General features: G+C 44.9%; 1 protein-coding gene across 2 annotated transcripts in view; it reads left to right on the forward strand.

The window, feature by feature from the left end:
- Nucleotides 1-13,709, forward strand: part of LOC144113250 (coiled-coil domain-containing protein 102A) — a 59,302-nt gene extending 45,593 nt beyond the window's left edge. Inside the window, exons 10-11 of one of the 2 annotated variants that reach the window (XM_077646224.1) lie at nt 813-858; nt 10,789-13,709. In XM_077646224.1, coding sequence (XP_077502350.1) covers nt 813-858; nt 10,789-10,860 — 118 coding nt within the window. In that variant the 3' untranslated portion in view covers nt 10,861-13,709. The remainder of the gene's footprint in view (nt 1-812; nt 859-10,788) is intronic. The other variant, XM_077646225.1, reaches the window with a different exon arrangement.
- Nucleotides 13,710-19,176: the final 5,467 nt, after the last annotated feature.

Here is a 19,176-nt window from a genome sequence, read left to right on the forward strand (position 1 = left end):
CGAACCTTGGATACAGCAAGCATAATCGGCGTGACCAACAGGTTAATTATAAGCGGTCTCGACTGTTTATCCACTGCTTCATTTTTTGTCATTCTGGCTCTTGGGGCATGCTGGCTTTAGCATTGCTGTGAGTTAAAGTGATGAGACAGCAATTATATCACAATTTTTTCATGCCTCACATGACCTATACTCACCTTTGGCATCACAGCCATCATTTGGCTGCTGAAACCAAAACACAAACAGCATGAGAGAAGAAATTCAATTATGAATTATTTAGACTGTCATGGGTGAATGACATGTGGTGATCCATGTATAGGAATGCCTTGCGCATTGTTACAAAGAAGAAAACCTGCAACCAAAAATTTGGTGCCTATACTCTTTTAAAAAAGTTGCTGTAGAGAACAACAGCACTACTCTTTCATTCATTGTCCTTGTTGTGCCGTGCTGTCTGCTTCTAAAACTATGGTCCGTACCAGCTTGCACCACATTTAATACTGCCGCCTAGATGGCAGCCTACACTTTGCAGAGGTGCATATTACAGTCACTACTTTGCCTATTTAGGTGGAAGTGTAACAGCTGTTGTTATTCTTAATGAACAAAACTGTCTGCTCTGACGTGTGCAATGAAGTTTTTCCTAAGAATCGAGGGATGGTGTCAGGTTTCTTGATTCTTTATACAGGTGTGCATGTTTGTGGGATCATTTGATTCATGTCTAACAAGAAAGAGTAATGCTTATACTATGTGTTAGGATTTATGAAGTTTAGCACATGGTTTTCCTAGTTCCACTTTTCTCTCTCCTTTTACTTACAAAGCCAAGAGGAATGCTTGGTTGCATCGGTTCACTTGGACACTGTCAAGGTAATGGCACTGATATCTCAGCACTTCCTCCATTCTTTTCTTTTTTACACATATTTATGCCTAACTCCTTTAACTTGCATGCTATTTTCTCTAGATGGCTAACTATCAGTTACCATTTGGGTTTAATTTCTAAACAGTATATACAGGAAAACAGTGTTGATATGTTTTCCAAAAATTAAAGGGGAAAGCATATGATCCGGGAAAACTTGTGATCAAAAACCGCTAAGATTTGCAAAATGTGACTCAAGAATTTCTTGAGTACAAAGGTCTTTATTGACGCTTTTACCAACTACAAAGCCCTGCCAGCACATTAGCGCAAGATTAGAAGAGCTATCCTGATGCTTGTAGAATGAGTGCAAAGGCAGTGCAAAGGCATTTATTGTCGCTCTTACTTTTTATAAAGCCCTGTCAGCACATTGGCACTAAAGTAGGAAAGCTCTCCTGTTGCATGTAAATTTCTTTTAGAATTTGCATTGTCCTTAGAATGAAAAACAGTGCAATATTTCAAGCCCGGTGACGGCAGGGGCAAAATTTTTCGCACCTTTCGTGGACTATAGGGAACAGTACTGGTAATCCAATATGACTTCCTGGAGGGGATTGGGCAGCCGCTACTGTAGGGCCGCGTTGTCAGTCTCTATTTTGGCTCTGCTTTGGATCCTTGTGTTCACAATCTAGCGCAGCTCAGGAACCGCCCTATGGTTGGCTCAATTTGATGGAATGAGTCGCAAATTCATTGTCTTCTATAGAACTTGGAAAAATGATAAAGACTGGCCACACAACAAGCTTTGTAGGGACAACGTTGTCATGCACAGTGCAAGAGCTGTGCATTCAGGTATCAAAAAAGCGGCAAAAACTATATACACTCTTAATGGACGGGTTGCAGAAATCTGGAAGTCAACTTTCATACACAGGAAAACCTCTTCACCGCGGCTGCCGGACCGATTTTGAGGGGTATAAATTTGGTAAAGCACTGGAGACCTCTCCAGTCAGGGAAATACCACCAGTCTTTCCTGGACGCTGCTGCATTGTGTTGCCATTGCGATTAAGAGATTAAGCGTAGCTCTCCCAAGCCACAGCTTGGTAGGTGCAACACAACTGCCACACTTCGACATCTCTACAGGAGGTGAAGCACAGTTGTGCCTATCTGGCGACTGTTTAGCCTTGATAAAGAAGCATGCATTCGGCAACAGCAACGCGTGATGCACCCCTCCTCTAGAATTTCCAAGTGCACCGGTCTTGAAAAAACAAATTTGCTCATTACGCTGTCGGTTAGGTGCAGCATATCCTCTGCCAGGCGCAGATTTTAGAGTTCGAGCTCCTGACCCCTATCCAGGTCACCGGCAGTGGCCAGGATGCTAATGTTTGTTTTGTCGAAATGTAAAAAAAAGTGTGATGCCAGACATGGAAGTGAACAAAGGAAAGAAAGGATTTGTTTACAACACACTGCTAGCACATACTTTAAAACTCGGTGTGCTTGTATTTATACTTAAATTTATGGAAAATTTTTGCTTTGTTTGTCAACACATTATCCGAGGCATGAAGCGCCACAAGTACTTCCTAGTGACATACGCTCATTTTTTCATACTTTCAAGGCACTTCACGACACAAACCCCTTTCGCTGTCCAGACTGCATCTAGCATGAGCAGGCAATGCTGAAACTATTACCCAGGGCTATAGAAGGACTTACAACACTGCTCGACATGCATTAGCATCTTTAACATTTATTTTGGTCATGCATTTTAAGCTTGGAAGCGTGTTCAGACACATGAAGTAAATTGTGCAATTAGCAGATCTGAACAAAGATATGTTTTTATCTGACAAGCTTGTTTGTCGACACAATTATTGGGCACGAAAAACAACACTGGTCACCGTACTAGCAGCCCATTCAGCGTAGACGATGAATAAAATTTTATTACCAGCCCGTTTGACTTCACTTTCCTTTCGCACAAAAAAAAGAAAGAAAAATAGACCAATCAGAATCTCCAGTGAATGAAGCAACAATTTATCCTACAGAGGCAAGAGCAGTGCACATGTGTCCATACCCTAACATCATCAAGATACAGCAGAACTGCGAAATGAGCACACTTTGTATCCCACGGGAGACACTCCAGCAGAAGAGAGTACTCACAGCGCTCTTCTATAGGCTTTATTACTGGCCTGCTAATTTGCAATTCTATCATCGGTTCTTGCTTCAGCCGTTCTCCCGAAGCAAATGTGTGCAGGCTTGTGGTGCTCTACAGAGCACGATTTGCATGCTAGTGCATCTTACAAATGTCAATTTCTTCTTGCAAGTTTGCTGTGTGCAAAAAGAACATGTTAGAAATGAAAGGTACAGCGCACGCTAACAAAATAACACTTGGCTGCTCTTTGTCGTCACTGTGCTATCCCCTCATTGCGGGTTCCGGGTCGCCACCGTTCATGACAGTTGCAAATAGCTGGAATCTCTTTGTTGTCACCGTCGTCGTTTTTGGATGCTTTGCCCCATTGCACTTAGCGCTGCAGGGAAGTCACTTGCAGCTTGTCGCTGCACATTTGTCGTTTAGCGTGCCCGCACGGTCGTATGTTCGCGTGCCATGTCAGTTCTTTGGATGCTTCAGCTCATTGTAGTTATGCACCGCAGGGAAGCCACCCTGGCGACTGACTGCTGTTGTGCTTCTGCTGATGTTACGTGCTTACCAGGAAATTGCACTATTAGGGAACATATTAATCAGAAGGGAAGGGGCGTAACTCTTTAGGGATTTTTTTTTGCTGGCGATTTCAAGCTTATGGCCCAGGGAATTGTATGAGCCGAGAATGAATGAACAAGGTTCCACTCTATAAGGGTCATTCCACACCAACTCACCAGACTTGTGCTTGACCATCTTCAATTTCTTTTTAAGAAATCATGGTTTATTGTGTTACTATGACAAACATTATCCCAACTTGTTTTTGGCAAAAAAAATTTTTTGCGTGAAGTAACCGCCATCTTAACTTGGCAAGCAGTAGCAGAACCTAGGCTTTAAAAAATTTAAATTAAAAATAAACGACATTGCACTTTTATGTACAATAATTTGAAATGAAGAACAAAAATCTCAAAAAGAGTCGGGACAGAGGCAGGCGACAATACAAGGTGGTACCTACTATGCCCTCCTAAGGTACAATTAAAATTAATTTGTTTTATTTGTATTCATTAAAAGCATGGAAAAGCTATAGAAATATGAGATCTTTAAATTTTTATCGGCACTTATGTTCTCACAGTAGTCAATCCAACTATTTTTCTAAGTTGTCCAGATGGCAAAGGAGCCAATAAAAATGTTTAGGAGATCGAAAGGCATAAGCTGTGTCAGCAAAGAAAATTCTAAATTTGAGAAAATTTGTTTTTTGAGGCATATTCAGCCTTCAGTTGCATAGGGAGGTGGTCCTAATAAGAATATGAAAGAAAGTAAGTTGCACAGTACCATTCACTGGCATTTATTTTTAGAAGTTTGATCAAAACATCTTTTGTTTTAAGCGAGAAAATAATTTTGCAAGTTGAGTCCTTGCATTCAACCTTGGTGTTGCTCTGTGCTTGCTCTTCACAGCAGCACACTTGGCCATCAGTTGCAAATATACACAGAACCAGCACTGCACTGCTCGAATACAGTGGTGCACTGGACTTAGACACTGCCAGCTTCGGCAATACAGAAGTCTGCTGAAGGGCATGGTTACAAAAAATGAAAATCGAGCGGCCGCATTGCTGGAGAGTCAGGATAACCCGCACAGTAACTGGAGGTGCGGACCAAGACTGCTGCAGCCATGCTGCTCATCCCGCAGCTGCGAGGAGCGCTATCAAATGCTGGTGCCGCTTTCAGCCTGAGCTCAAGCAGAACGGCTATTGTTCCTCAACGTAAACAGTAGAGCTGACCTTCAGCCGGGAAGCGCAGTTTTGCAATCTGACCAATCAGAGTTAAAACCTCTCCGAGAGAATGCGTCATGTCCATGGCGGAAACAAGTCAAGGTGAATGAGCTTGCTATTCTATGTGTCTCCTTGACGTCACCTCTAGCATGCACTGCAGTGCAGAGCAAGCACCGAGCAACACCAGGGTTTAACACGAGGACTCAACTGCAGAATTTTTTTCTCGCTTAAATGAAAAATGTTCTGATTAAACTTTCAGAAATAAATACTATTGAATGGTACTGTGCAATTTACTAGCTTTCATATTTTTACTAGGACCACCTCACTATGCAAGCGAATGCTGAATATGCATCAAAAAGCAAATTTTCTCAAATTTAGAACTCTTTACTGGCATGCCTTATGTTTTTTGATCTCCGAAACATTTTTTTGGCTTTTTTGGCTTCTTTGCCTTCTGCCTTCTGGACAACTTAGAAAAATAGTTGGAATGACTACTGTGAGAACAAGGTATGATAAAAATTTCAAAATTCAGTATTTCTGTACTTTCTTCCATGTTGTATATTTAAAAAATGAAGCAAATTTAGTTAAATTTACTGCATATGAAAGCACAGTGCCTTTATTTTGTATGAAAAAAGTTTCATGGTCATGCGTAAAAAGTTTATTTTTTACAAATTTTTTTGTAAGACTAGGTTTTGCTACTGCTTGCAAACAACTTAAGGGGGTTGCAGCTTTCAAATCATTGAAATCTTTTAAAAAAATTGAATTTTAGAAAAAACCAGATTTCGTATCTACAAATACTTTCTAATTATATCCCAAAAACTTTTCACCAAAAAAAAAGCCCAGGAGTGATTTAAAAATGTTTTTGTCGCTGTAGTTGGCAAAAAACTGGCTGAAACCTCCGTCAAAATGCCAGTTTTCTCTGAAGTGTTATTTGATGTGACTGCCCTGCTTGCAGAAAGCGTAGCACGACAATGCAATTTTCCTGCATAATGTTCCTTGATATAAATGTTTATGCAGTGATGTGCCTATATTTTAAAAATATTTTCTCATTTTTTTATACCATCACTAATTTTACATGACAATAACGAGTGCATTACACAAGCATGGATTTAACATTCTGTGTAGAAAAATATGAAGCTGCTAAAAATATTTAAAAGATTTCGTTGCATCAACCATTTCTTTGGGTAAAACTTAAAAAGTGACTGCAGAATCCTACCATGTATTATTGTCAAACCAGGCTTTCTACAAGTTTCCCCACAGGGGGAAACAACAGATGATGGTGAAAGCAACAAGCAGATGGTGGTTAGCGGCAACACCATGGCTTCACAAGCATCTGTAGAGGCATCCCCGGTGGGGGATGTCGGTGAGCGGTGCGCCAACATGGACCCGAGCACTCAAGCTTAGCCGTGCTTGGCAGTGCCGTGTTCGGGGAAATTAGGATCCTGGTGGTTGAGCTGACGCAGAGTGTTTCGACCTTTAAGGCCCCCTGGGGAGGCAATGCACAACTTTGGCCCCAGCTTCCTGTAGATTGCACGTTCGGCCTGACCGGACCTGGGGAAATCGGCAGTCGCCTTTTCCTGTCCTTCCCTCCATCTTTCACTTTCCTATCCCTTTTTTGCAAATTTCCTGCCCTCTCCTTCCTTCTTGGTCGTTCCTTTTTTCCTGGTGGCTAGGGTTAACCTTGTGTACAGCTTGTGTGGGCAGGGTATCTTTTTTTTAAATTCCTGTCCCGTCCTCTAGTTCTGTTTCATGGTGGCCGGCTGGCATCATGGCCCAACAACACATATTTGTTCGGCTGCCTTCTTGCTTTCCAATGATCACCATCTGAAAATAGGGTGGACTGATGTGACCTCTCAGTTCTTCACTAAAAAGAGACCAACTCTCCCAAAGTACCACATTGTTCATAGTGAACAAAAAGAAAAGCCAGCCAGATTAATACCTCCGTGACAAACGTGACAAAATTGGCTAGTGGTGACCTCTTGCTCGAACTGCTCGATATTACTCAGCAATTGAAGCTTGCAAATATTAAATCCTTTGGTGGTCTCCCTTTCTCCGTGACACCATACAGATCGTTGAATATAGCACGAGGTGTCATCTCAGACAGTGACTTTCTGCACCTGACAGAGCAAGAAAGGACTATCTGATCAGAATGTAACTAATGTGTATAAAATAAAATCTGCGAAAAAAAAAAAGTTCCGACAAAACACCTGGTCCTAACCCTCGCTTCCTGCACCCTGCCCGAGTTAGTCGAAGTAGCACATAAAAATCACCGTCCATCCATATATACCTAATCTTCGACACTGCTTCAAATGCCAGTGGTTTTTGGCCACGGCTCCCAAAGCTGCCGCGGCCACGATACTTGTGCGAAATGTGCCGAAAATGATCACCAATCCAAAGGCTGCAATGCTGAGCCATGCTGAGCAAACTGCGAAGGTAACCACGCCACTTATTTACAAACTGCGAGGGGGACCACACCGCTTATTCAAAGTTGTGTCCTGCATGGAAGAAAGAAAAGGAAATAATTACCATGAAGACAAAAGAGAATATAACATTTAAAGAGGGAAGAAGGCGTTACACAATGACACAGGGCACTGTCTCTTTCACCGCCCATACATACTTCGCTGATGTGGTGTGTGGGTGCTGCACACCACACCAGTCTCTGGCACCTGCTCAGCTCACACACAGTGAGACTGAGGCAGGGCTATCCGCGCTTCTGACACGCAGTGAAAGCTGCTATGCCACCCCCCAAAAAAGTTCCCGCCGGAAACCAAGTCTACCCGCCACAGTGGCTCAGCGGTTAAGTGACCGAGCCGGAGTACCTGGGTCCGAACACAGCCACGGCAGCCACGTTTCGTTGGAAGTGAAACGCACCTTCCCGTGTGCTGTGCAATGTCAGTTCACGTTAAAGATCCCTGAGTGGTCGAAAATATTCCGGAGACATCCACTACTCTTTTTTCCTTTCTTGTTTCACTCCCTCCTTTATCCCTTCCCTTAGGCACAGTTCGGGTGTCCACCGAGATAAGTGAGACAGTTACTGGGTCATTTCCTTTCCCCAAAAACCAATTTTCAGTTTTTTCTACCAAGTCTGCAGCCCTTTCCCCCTTCAGGACAAGCCCTCAATCCCTCTGCCCACGTTGTCTCTATGGAACTCCAGCGCCTCCAGTGAGGTGATGGACACAAATCAGAGCTCGCCTGCACTACAGCAGCAGCAGAGCTGTCTTGAGTGAAAAAAAAATTTTTTAAAACCCAATAACAGGCTCCAATTAATCAGGGACCTAAGTTTCTCAATACGTTCCCCAAAAGTTACCATGGTGTTCCTAATCCACTGCATCTGCCGTGGAATACTAAAAAACTATAGCAACATAACAGACCTCTTAAATTCTGTCGCCTGTAGCTTTGTGTCTACAGGAGACTAACTTGGGACCGCTACGTAAAAATATTTTTAGAAAATATAAAGTTTTTCGTCATGACCGTGAGCAGGCGAGTAGGCTCTCTGGATGCATTGCTGTTGTAGTCCAGAGCGGTGTTGCAACCCTCGAAATCAAGCTACAAAAAAAATGTGAAGCAATTCCAGTCACTGTTCTTTATTTTAAAGCAATTACAATATGCTCAATATATCTTCAGCCACACCTCACTATAGCACTCCATGATCTGGAAGCACTTTTAACTCAGTCACCAAGTAGTAGGGGATTTTAATGCGCATTCCTCATTTTGGGGAAGGGGACAGATACAGATTTGTAACTTCTGAAGGTGCGATTTTTGTTTTGTTTTGTGGGATTTGCTACAGGTGGATTTTTTCGGTACCTGTTCCTAGCCATTCCCCCCCCCTGCTTATTTACTTGTACCTGGCTTCTTGTTTATTTCTGTCTTGAGCCATTTATATGCTGTGTTGTGTATTTGTCAAGTTTTCTTTGATGAATCCCCCCCTATGTAATGCCCGCATTGGGCCTTTAGCGTTGAAAATAAATAAAATAAATAAATACTAGGGGGCCGTATTATAGAAGATTTTATTTTGTCCAACCATGTCTGTTGTCGAACAAACACACTTACTGCTTCCCAAACTCAGGTAAATGAGCTCTTTAGATTTGTCTTTTAGTTCACCTTCTGTTTTTACTGATTTTAAGTGGGATGTTTTTGACGATCCCTACGGAGGTGATCACCCTCCTGTGGTAATCACCTTACCATCCTCGCCCTTCATCTTCCATAGCAAACTGTGCTATTAGAAACTGCACTTAGCTGACTGGCCACAAACAAACACCACATAAACACATGCAAAGAAAAATATGCCAGTTCCATGGAATTTTACATAGATCGCTCAAAAACAGCAGCACACGTCGGATGTGCATTAGTACAGGGGAAATGGGGAAAAAAGACTGCCAGGTTATGTATCTACACTGCCAAATGTTATGCAGTGTGTATGGTTTTGAGCAGAATAGTAGATGAAAACATCAAAAACAATATAACCTACACTGATTCCCTAAGCCTATTCTCAGCGCTACAGTCAAGAAATGCAGTTGAACCCTTGGTAGGAAGCGTCACACGCAACAAAGAAAAAGGCACAACACGTCAGCATAGATGGTAACAAAAGAGCCGACTCATGTTCTGCATGAGATCGGGGTGGTGTAATCAGGAATATGAACATACCTCATAAAGACTGCATGAAGTTGATGCATATTAAATTGAACGAATAGCAGGAGTGGGATAATTAACAACAAACTACACTTCGTAAAGCCCACCTTGGGGGAACGGAAGTCATGCAGACACAAGGAGTGTTTCATTGAAGTAATCTTATGTCGTCTTCGCTTGGGACACACACACCTGACACATAACTTCTTACTGACGGAACAGGACAGACCTCTTTGTTAAAGATGTGGAGACTAGTTCATGTAATAATGCAATTCTTAGGTGATAATATCTTAGGTGATAATGCAATTGTTGACATGCCTTGTGTTTTTAGCTTTTAAAGAGAGACAGATTTACTTGAACTCTAAATTCTGACCCACGGCTTCAATTGATTTTTTGATACACCTCAGCCACTTTCTTATTCCTGAGAAGAAGGCTGAGGTCTTTAATTATTTTTTGGGAATCTCGAGATCCTTGCCCAGCCAAGGATGGTTGCTGAGGTTACTCGACCTTCTTTAAAGCTTGCACTATTAGCCATTTTTAAAATTTCTTTCCTTTGTCATTACTAGGTAGCAATAACTAACTCTTTAAGCCTTCTACACCATCGATGTTTTTTCACTTTTTGTAAAAATCTCTAGAAAACAATTTTTCTGTACCTTGAGCTTGGCGCATGATAGCCTTAGATGCTTATGCAGCACTAAACCCAACACATAACACACAACAGCTTTCTGCACCTTTGGTATAGCAGTGGAGTGTATAAAAATTGAGAATGTCAAAACTATTTAGGATATTTCAGTGAATGTTTGTATTTCAACGTTCAGTGGACTTTCCAGTAAGCATGCCAAATTTTATTGCTCTATGCGAAAAAAGTTTCACCTCCGAAACCTGCATCCTCCCTCAAGATGGCAGCCATGGCACAAAAAGATTTTTTTTAGACAAAAACAAGCTGTCACGCTGTTTGTCATGGTAACATAGTAACGCAACAAGCCATAGAAATCGAGCATGGTCGAGCGCAAAGTCTAGATTAGTTGGCGTGTTTTGAGCCATAAGTGATTCTTCTTTATAGGTGTGTGTGTGTGTGTGTGATAGCAATGAACTTAGTAGTGCTTCTGACTGGACAGTTAATTCTTGCAAGTCTGCATTTTGTTAAAAATAGTGCAGCTTCTCATGCGCTATTTCTCATAATGCTTTTCACACTTTCCGGGAAACAGATTTGGCCACCCATGCTTGACTTTTCCTAACAACCAGCTTGTTGAGGGACTGCTTGCTTCTTTAAGGAATGCGCTAACACAGGATCCTGGTGTACAGCAAAGTGTTTTTCTCCTCCTTGAACGTGTGCAGGCCCAGGTCAGCAGCTGTTGTTACTGCGACCTGAACTGTTCAAGCTGCAGTGTTGAGACTGGTTGTTCAGCATAGCTTGTTCATGCATTTCACAGGCTGAAGAACAGTGTGCCGCACAAGCTTCACAGCCTGCACCACCTGAGCAGCCGAGGCGGGCAGGCAGCTGACCTGCTCAGTGAAGATGAAGTTGGCGAGGACTGACCGCCTCTTGCAACATTCTGGAGATTTGCCTGTTTCTTTTGTGCAATTGCTTTATTGCTGCATGTGCAGCTGACACGTGGCATGTACAGTATCTATACATATGTACATATGTAGCTGGTATATCAGAACAAATTTTACTAAGAAAATCAGGTTTGCATAATGCTATGTATGGCTTACAATGACCTGTTCTGACAGACATGGGAGTTGCCTCTTCGATGTGTTTGGCTAGCATTTGCTATTGGCTAGCACACGTTAAGCATTGATCCTTCACGTAAAGTCTAGCATTTTATGCTTGCATTACTTGAAAATAATTGCGCTTGTTGTATTGAGCCATTGTAAGCATCTTCTGGAATGTTTTGGATGTTTGCACTTGTACGACAGACACTTGTGACTTCCCTGAGAGCAAAAACAGTGAAAACGTGCGTCGCTAGAGGCGAGAATTAAGTTTTATTGGGAATGTGTGAATATTTGAGCTTAAAATTCAAAGGCAATAATAACCAGTTGAATAATTTGATTCTACCTTCAGATGTATTGTATGCTGACTTGCACATATCGATATTTATTTGTACCAACATAGCTTCGGGGAGCTTATCGTTGACCATGTGGCAAATCTGGAAGGCTGTGGCACTAAGCCGATGCCAACTTTTATGAAATCAGGCTATTTTTTGCCCTTCTCTGTCGCTCTTTCCTGTGAAAAGCTGCCTCGCATAACTATTGGCTATGCGGCATCAGACTATGACGTATGCCAAGCCTGCCAGCCCAGCGTATCATGGTTGGCATCTTCGAAGCATGCTTGCCCTGCTTAAAGTTTAAAAGTGTAGATGTTGAAACAACCTGCAATATTTGTGTAAATTTTGCAGATAGCTGTCATTTGCACCGTGTGTCAGAGCTAACGGGGAAAAGTGGACCAATGCTATGCCATATAAAAGCAGGGCAAGATGGCTATGGAGTGCATTGTGTCCCACAAAACTCCTGTGCATGATGAAGCATGCTTATCAGTCTGTCACTTTTGACAGGCATTTATTTTTTTTGTGTGTGTGTGTGTGTTGACACAGAAGCAGATAGTTTCATTAAACAGTGGGTGCAAAGGTTTAACTGTGCCAATGCTAGTTCTCTGGTCACATAAGTATGCCGTGGTAATAGTATTTGCAAGTACAAGCAAGGGGCCCTGAACCACATTTTATCAAGGTTCCAGGATATGGGCACTAGGAAGGCTCACCCCTTGCCCTTGCGGAATCGTCTAGTACAAGAACTTTTCAAATTCAGTCTGCTTCACTGGAGTTTCAAGTGATATGAAACTTCCGCTCAGCACTTCCAGGACTTGCTCTCTTCTCTTGTCATTACTACTGTGCTGAAGGCTGCTGAACCTCCCATCCGGTGGCAGCACCTTATACGTGTATTTTTCTTACACACCTAATCTGATTACTGTCTTACTGTCAGCCTAAATGCACAGCTCACTAGGTTTGTTGGACTTGCTTTCTCTGCCTCAGTTCACCCATTGGCTCTCTGCCATTGTGCAGTACCAACAGCAATGATTTCACGACAAGGAAAAGGGGGGGGGGGGGGGACTTGAAAGTTGGCTTAATACTTGTGCAGTTCACTGCATAGCCTGTGTTATTGTGGGCTAGTTTTTCATGGCGGTTTTATTGCCATTTCATCAAAGGCTTGCTTCTTTTCTGTGTTTCCATAGTTTGCATTAAGCAAGCTATCAGCACGTGCCGAAAAGAACATTTATGCAATGCAGATCTTCCCTAGTAAATCAGCATCATGCTCCCAGCTTGCAGACTGCACAAAGGGTACTTGAATGAAGTGGTTTCTGGGACAGCAGACCCTTTTGAATACAGCACAGAATGTGAGGTGACTTTTTATCCTGAAAATGTAGTAGCTGCTTTGTGTTATTTCTCCCATTAAGCTGTGGCAGTGCACATACTTAATTCAGAGCAGGCAGCTAAGTCGTGTGTCACACTGACAAAATTACAGAACAGGCTATGTTACTGGACGCAAATCTCTAGAGAGCTCTGGTGCAGAAAAAAACTGCTAGGTCCAGATAGCAGAAGACTACAAACAAGTGAAATATCATGCACATTTTTTTTTTTTGTTTAAATTCTGACTTCAGCCATTAGCTATCCTTTGCATCCTCAAACACTGGATAAATATCATAGAATACTCTGATTGATGTAACTAATGCACAGTTTTGAAGGAAGTGGCTAAGCATCTCTCATAAAAGGAACTGCTTTCTTTTGCTCATTTTTGAGCGCTCTGTGTATGATTTCAGTGTTCAAATTCAACTTGAACTGAAATGTTTCACTATTTTTACACTCCTGGTTTTATGTTTTCTCAGGAGCAGGATTCAGCCTAGGATTTACAACATGACTGAACTAGGTGGTAAAGCGGTCCTTGCCTGTTTCTTTATGAATTTGACACTGCCTCCTAACAGCTCGCCTGAAGTATGTGAACTTAAACATATATCAATGCTAGATTTTAACTGTGTTTCAGTGTAAACAACTTTCTTCAGTTTTGCCCACAAAGGCTACAGCCATATTTATTGTTGCACATAGTATTTATCATTAAATACCAGTGTAGTTTATTCATTGCGTGAGGTGGCTAATTTTGAAATATTTTCTTGGTGATGCTGATTATGCTGAAGGTTTTTCTAATGTGAAAAGTGGGATGGAGTTTGTAATTCCACACATACTCGCCTAATTGGCAACAAGTGAACACTAGTGGCGTTATATCATTGTAGGCTTCTGCTCCTAGTGGAAAGTGGCATTTGTTCCTCACAGACTAATTACTAAACTTCTTTGTATATTGAGCACTGTGTTGTTGTCTACAGTGAAGTTGACGTGGTGGACCAAACATGCATGAAATGAGTAAATATACAGGGATGATTTCTATTGCATGTTTTATGTTAGGACGTGTGCTCGAAGTCAGTCACTCTGGGATCTCTTCCTATCTGTTGCCAGCAGCTTTGCACTGTGTCCCTTGACTTTCCATGCGACAGTTTAGGTACCACTTAGCACGGCCTCTGTGACCCTCAGGGTGATGGAAGTGAGAATACCAGGCCAGGCTACTGGCTGACGACGTTCCTTGAAAGTTGTGTGCGTTTTTGTGAAGTGCTAAGCACCAACCTTTCACTGATGTTTTTCTTGAGCTTTTCTTCGTGATACACTGCAAAATTTGGCATGGTCCAAATAAAAAGTACAAGCTCAAACTTATGCTGCTTTCTAAAACTTTTCCAGGTGGTTTATCTTGTGAAAGACTCCCAGCAATGCTCTTGTGGCTGTCTGATGTCCAGTCCCAGTAGAACATCTTCTGTTTTTATTGTAGGACAAGGGTTGGCAAGGTGCAGGAAAACCCTGATTATGTGTCCCCCGTTTATCCGACAACCCGCATTTTATGATGAATTAGCATGGTTGCAGTGAATCCTTCTTGGTACGACGGCCAGCAGCAGCTATCTAGAATAGAACAGGCTAATAGCTAGAGTACTTGATTGGTTGACAACACTCCAAGTTATCCCAAATCCAGGGGTGGGAATGCTGTGCCCTTTGCGTCAACCTGTGCCATTGCTGGTACAGATAGGCAGTTTTTGATGTAATTGCACCAATGCTGCACCAAAATTTTATTCCAGCTGCGGCAAGTGCCAGGTGGTGGAGACTGCTGCCTAATGTTCACAGGCATGACTTTGCTTTGTTCTAAGTATGACAAGAAAGATGACTGACCAATTCCAACCCCGCGCCATTTCCCTTTTTTCCCTTTACTGCCTGCTTTTAGCACACAGTGTGTGCGCGCCTTCCTCGGTGACTTTGCTAACGTAGTGCGGAACGAACACAAAATGTGTATGGAATGAAAAAATACTTTTGAAGCAACAGAACTCTGAATTTTAAGCACACAATTTTTTTCCGTGCAACGCAAAGCTTGTTGTCTAAGTTGCTTGAAATCCGCAGCAGTTTTGTTAGAAACGCTGCAGACGATTTTTACCAAGAATTTTGATCCACGAAAGCGATGGCGATTCCATGTTGACAAGTTTTACCAAAGACTAATGTAAACCTCAACCCCCGGACAGTAATTAGACATTTTAGTGCAAAAACACTAAACGAGGTCAAGCCGAACCAAGAATCGTGTGAAGCCTCGGAGTAACTCGGGTAAGCTCGGGTTAGTTCGGAGGAGTGTCGAGCAAGCTGCAGCCAATGGGAGGAAGGTCGGGTAAGTTCAGAGGAGCATCGTATCAGCTGTAGCCAAAGGAAGGAGTCCATCGCGCCAGCTACCGCCGAGTGGAGAGAGGGTGTGAAGGTGAAGAGCAAGAAACGTGGTTGGTGCACATGCAGATGCCAGAAAAAAGAAGCGAAGAATGAACCTATTCTTTTGCACATTATTCTGTTTAACTACGCTAAAACCTTGCCACTTTTTAATACAGAGTAGCATCCATTTTAGTTTCCACGCGTTATGGCGCAGTGATGTGCAGTTCGTCGACGAAAGTGCCATCTTTCGTGAAACCCTGCCATTTGTGTAGTCTTGCATCTAAAGGTATGCTGAATGTAACAATATTGTCGGAAAACTGCGGGGTTGCAGCGGAGCTCCAAAACTGGGGTTCCAACATAGCAGGCTTCTAGGACCGAACTGCCCGTGCCCGGCTTGCGCCTCGGACACGCGCCGCTCCACTTTTTTCTTTTTTTTTTATCTTCTGCCGAATTGCGTAGCTGACACCAAGGCACCAGCTGGGAGCGCTGAACTGAGCGTCAACTCGTTGCGGCGTCGGTGGGCGCTACAGGGCTCCCCATCTAGGTGGAACGGCGAAATGGATGCGCCGACGAGGGAGAGATGGGGTCGTCTTGGCGAGACGATCAGCGGATATAGCGACGACTTCCGAGGGGAGCTCCGTGGTAGGTGTCTCGATGCAGGCCGGTTTGAGACGGTCCAACGAGACCACCTCCTCGCGACCGTTCAGGAGAATGTTCGCAGACTTGGGCGTCTTGTGGTGGGCACGGTACGGCCCGTCATAGGAGTGTAAGAGGCCAGCTTCTCGGCGGAGGAAAACGTGCGTCGAAGACGCAAGGTCTGGGCACACGAAGATGCGATTATCAGAATACAGAGTCGGGGCCGGGCGCAGATGTCGAATGCAGTCCTGTAAGCGTTTGAGGTGCTGCACGGATGGCGGCGAGGGAGCAGAAGGAACAAAAGTCCCCGGAAAGCCGCAGGGATGCTCCGAAGACGAGTTCGGCTGCTGAACAGCCAAGGCCGCGACGATGGAGTTCAGGTGCGCATTGAGGACAACCTTATGCTGGCGACAAAGCCGTTCGACCATGCCGTTGGCACAGGGATGGTATGTTGTGGTACGGCAGTGCTTAGTGCCGATCAGATGGTTGTAGAAGTACTTGCTGTTGGGCTGGTTGTGAGAAGTAAATAGGGTACAGTCAAACCGATGCTGAAACAAAGGCTTTGGCAACCGTTTCTGCAGTGATGTCCAGACGGGGCACGGCTTCGGGACAACAGGTGAAGCGGTCAAACGTCAGAATTGTGGTGGGGGTGTAAACTTTTTATTCAGTGAAAGGAGAGTTCGCAGGCCAAAAGTGGCCCTTTACATAGGTGGAGTCCTTAGTCTGAGACCCCGCTGGACGAGGCCGCTACTCATGCCTGTTGGACTAGAGTCCTTTGAGACTCCAGCCCCGAGCAGTTGAGCAGAGCTGCCTCATGCCTCTCGGGAAGGCAGAGGGTTTGGGAGAAGGGAAGGATTCTCCTGACAGGCCCAAACCATGTGGAAGTTATCGGAAACTTCCCCACAGTGAGAGCAGCGCCAATAAATTTGGGGTCAAAATATTTCGCTATTGCAGGACACAACAAAGTGTTGGTCTGCATGCGCCCCCAGAGTTCGCTCATGTACCGACACTCGTGTGAGGGAGGAAGCGGTCCAACCAAGTCAAGTTGTACATGGTCAAAACGACAGCCAGGTGGCAGGAAAGAGATGAGAGTCGTGTGACGGGTCACCTTGGTGGTCTGGCAAGCAAGACACGAGCTAGCCCACTGGCGAACATCACTTTTAAATCTCGGCCAGACATACCTCTGGGTAACCAGGCGCTGCGTGGCTCGAATGAAACCGCTCGACGAAAGGCAGCTGGTATGAAAGGGCGAGGTAGGGCGTTGACGTGTCGCGCCGGAGCGATGCGGGGACAAATGGATGAGGCACCAGCTGCAAACGGAGGGAAAGGGGTGGTCACGCAGGGCTTGCAGCTCGGGGTCCTCTATCTGCGCCTGGGCCAATCGCTCCCAGCCCACAGCGGATGGAGAAGTGCCAGCGGGAGGGGGGGGGGGGGGGGAGCTGCCTCGTTGTCGGTGCCTTTTACGTGCCGGATAGCCGTTGTTAATCTCGATATATAGGCCAGCTGACGGAGTTCTCGTGCTACGTGCGGTCCCCATCAAAAGTATACCGCCCAAGGGATTTGCTTCAAAGCTGTTTAGCGGGGCATCCTATAACACCCAGCAATCCAAAGCTTGGGAGGTTTGAGGACTCGAAGCCATTTATCATTCGATAGATTACGGTCGCTTGAGTATGCATAACCATGGCACGCTGAAGGCCTCGCAAGCAATTATTCCCCTTGGGCTGTATACTTTTGACGGGGGGTGTACTTGGAAGAGTTCGTCAGAACGTGAAATTGCTGGCCCTCCAAGGAATGTCGGAAGTGCTGTATGGTGAGTAGATGTCCAGCAGCTCATAGCCAAAAACGCTGTAGCGGGCCTCAGCAGGTTGGAGCTTCCAAGAGAAGAAACCCAATGGGTGCCACTCGGAGTCGATTTGCTGCTGGAGAACAGCGCCGATGGCCACGCTGGAAGCATCCACCATGATGGGAGTGGTCACTTCAGTCCTCGGGTGAATGAGAAGGACCGGATCAGCAGCCGGGAAAACATATTGAGCCTCGGGTGGCCAGGAAACTGCGGATGAGGAGCGCTTGGTTGCGCGAAGGTCGGTCGGGGGGTGCAGAAGCTCGGTGTAGTGCAGAATAAAGCGCCGTGAGAAATTCACGAGGCCTAGGAACTTGCGCAGGGTAGTGGATACTGGGAAGTCTTTCACGGCCTTGTCGTGGGAAGGCAACGGACCAGTCCCAGCGCCGAGATGCGGTGGCCCAGAAACTCGAGCTCGGGAGCCCCGAAGACAGATTTCTGGGCACTGACTACCAGCCCAACTTCTTGAAAGCGGTGAAAGAGTTTCCGAAGGTGACGCTCATGGTCTTGCGATGTGCGACTCGCGACGAGGTTGTCATCAATGTAGGCAAATACAGCCGGGAGTCTGCGCATAACCTCTTCAATAAACGTCGGAAAGTCTGAGCTGCATTGCGGAGCCCAAAAGGCATGCGCACGTACTCAAAACAGGCCGAAGGATGTAGTGACGGCCGTCTTCGGTATATCGGCAGGCTCGACGGGGATTTGGTGATGTGCCTTTACAAAGGCCACTTTGCCGAAGATCTTGCACCCTTCTAAGTTGGTGTTGGAATCTTGGATGTGGAGAAGGGGATAACTATCGTGGACCGTGTAAGCGTTGAGCGCCCGGTAGTCTGCGCACGGTCGCCAGCCTCCTGGTTCTTTCTTGGGCATCAGATGGAGGGGTGAGGCCCAAGTGCTGGATGAAGGCTGTATTAAACCCAGCTGGAGCATGCGCTCGAATTCCCTTCTAGCAATTAATCGCCAGACGCTCACCGAAGAGACGGCGTGGGCGTGCTGCGACGGGTGGACCGCGCGTAACAATGTGGTGGGTTACGCTGTGCCTGGAAGGCCGGTTTAGACCGCATGGCTTCGTGACCTCAGGAAGGTCTTCCAGGACTTTAGCATACAGGCATATCGGAATCAGAGAGCGGATGTCAGTTGGAGTGACAGCCGGCATAACGCCAGCGATGGAAACGCGCCTCATGCTGTTGATGAGGCGATGGCGGCGCATGCTGACGTCCAGGTTGAAATAGGTCAGAAAGTCGGAGCCGAGGATGGGCGGATAGTCGTCGGCTACGATGAAGACAGAAGGGTAGCGGATCGGGCTAGTTGGTGCAGATTTGACATTTTCAGAAGCGCTAAAACTCCGAGGACGCAGAGGGAACAGACAGGGACGAGCGCTACTTCCAAATGTTTATTTCGTAAAACCGCAAGTGCTTTAAACAGTTCTCGAACGCTTTTATGACACGGCAGTAAACTACACGTGCGAGAATACACAGTATAGCTACCGAGACTAAAAGAACCAAGGAGATAAGTACACGATTACGTTGATACCCTGAGGAAGGCAAGTTCTTTTTTTGACAATGAAA

Source organism: Amblyomma americanum, chromosome 1 (assembly GCF_052857255.1).
Source record: "Amblyomma americanum isolate KBUSLIRL-KWMA chromosome 1, ASM5285725v1, whole genome shotgun sequence".
NCBI lineage: Eukaryota > Metazoa > Arthropoda > Arachnida > Ixodida > Ixodidae > Amblyomma > Amblyomma americanum.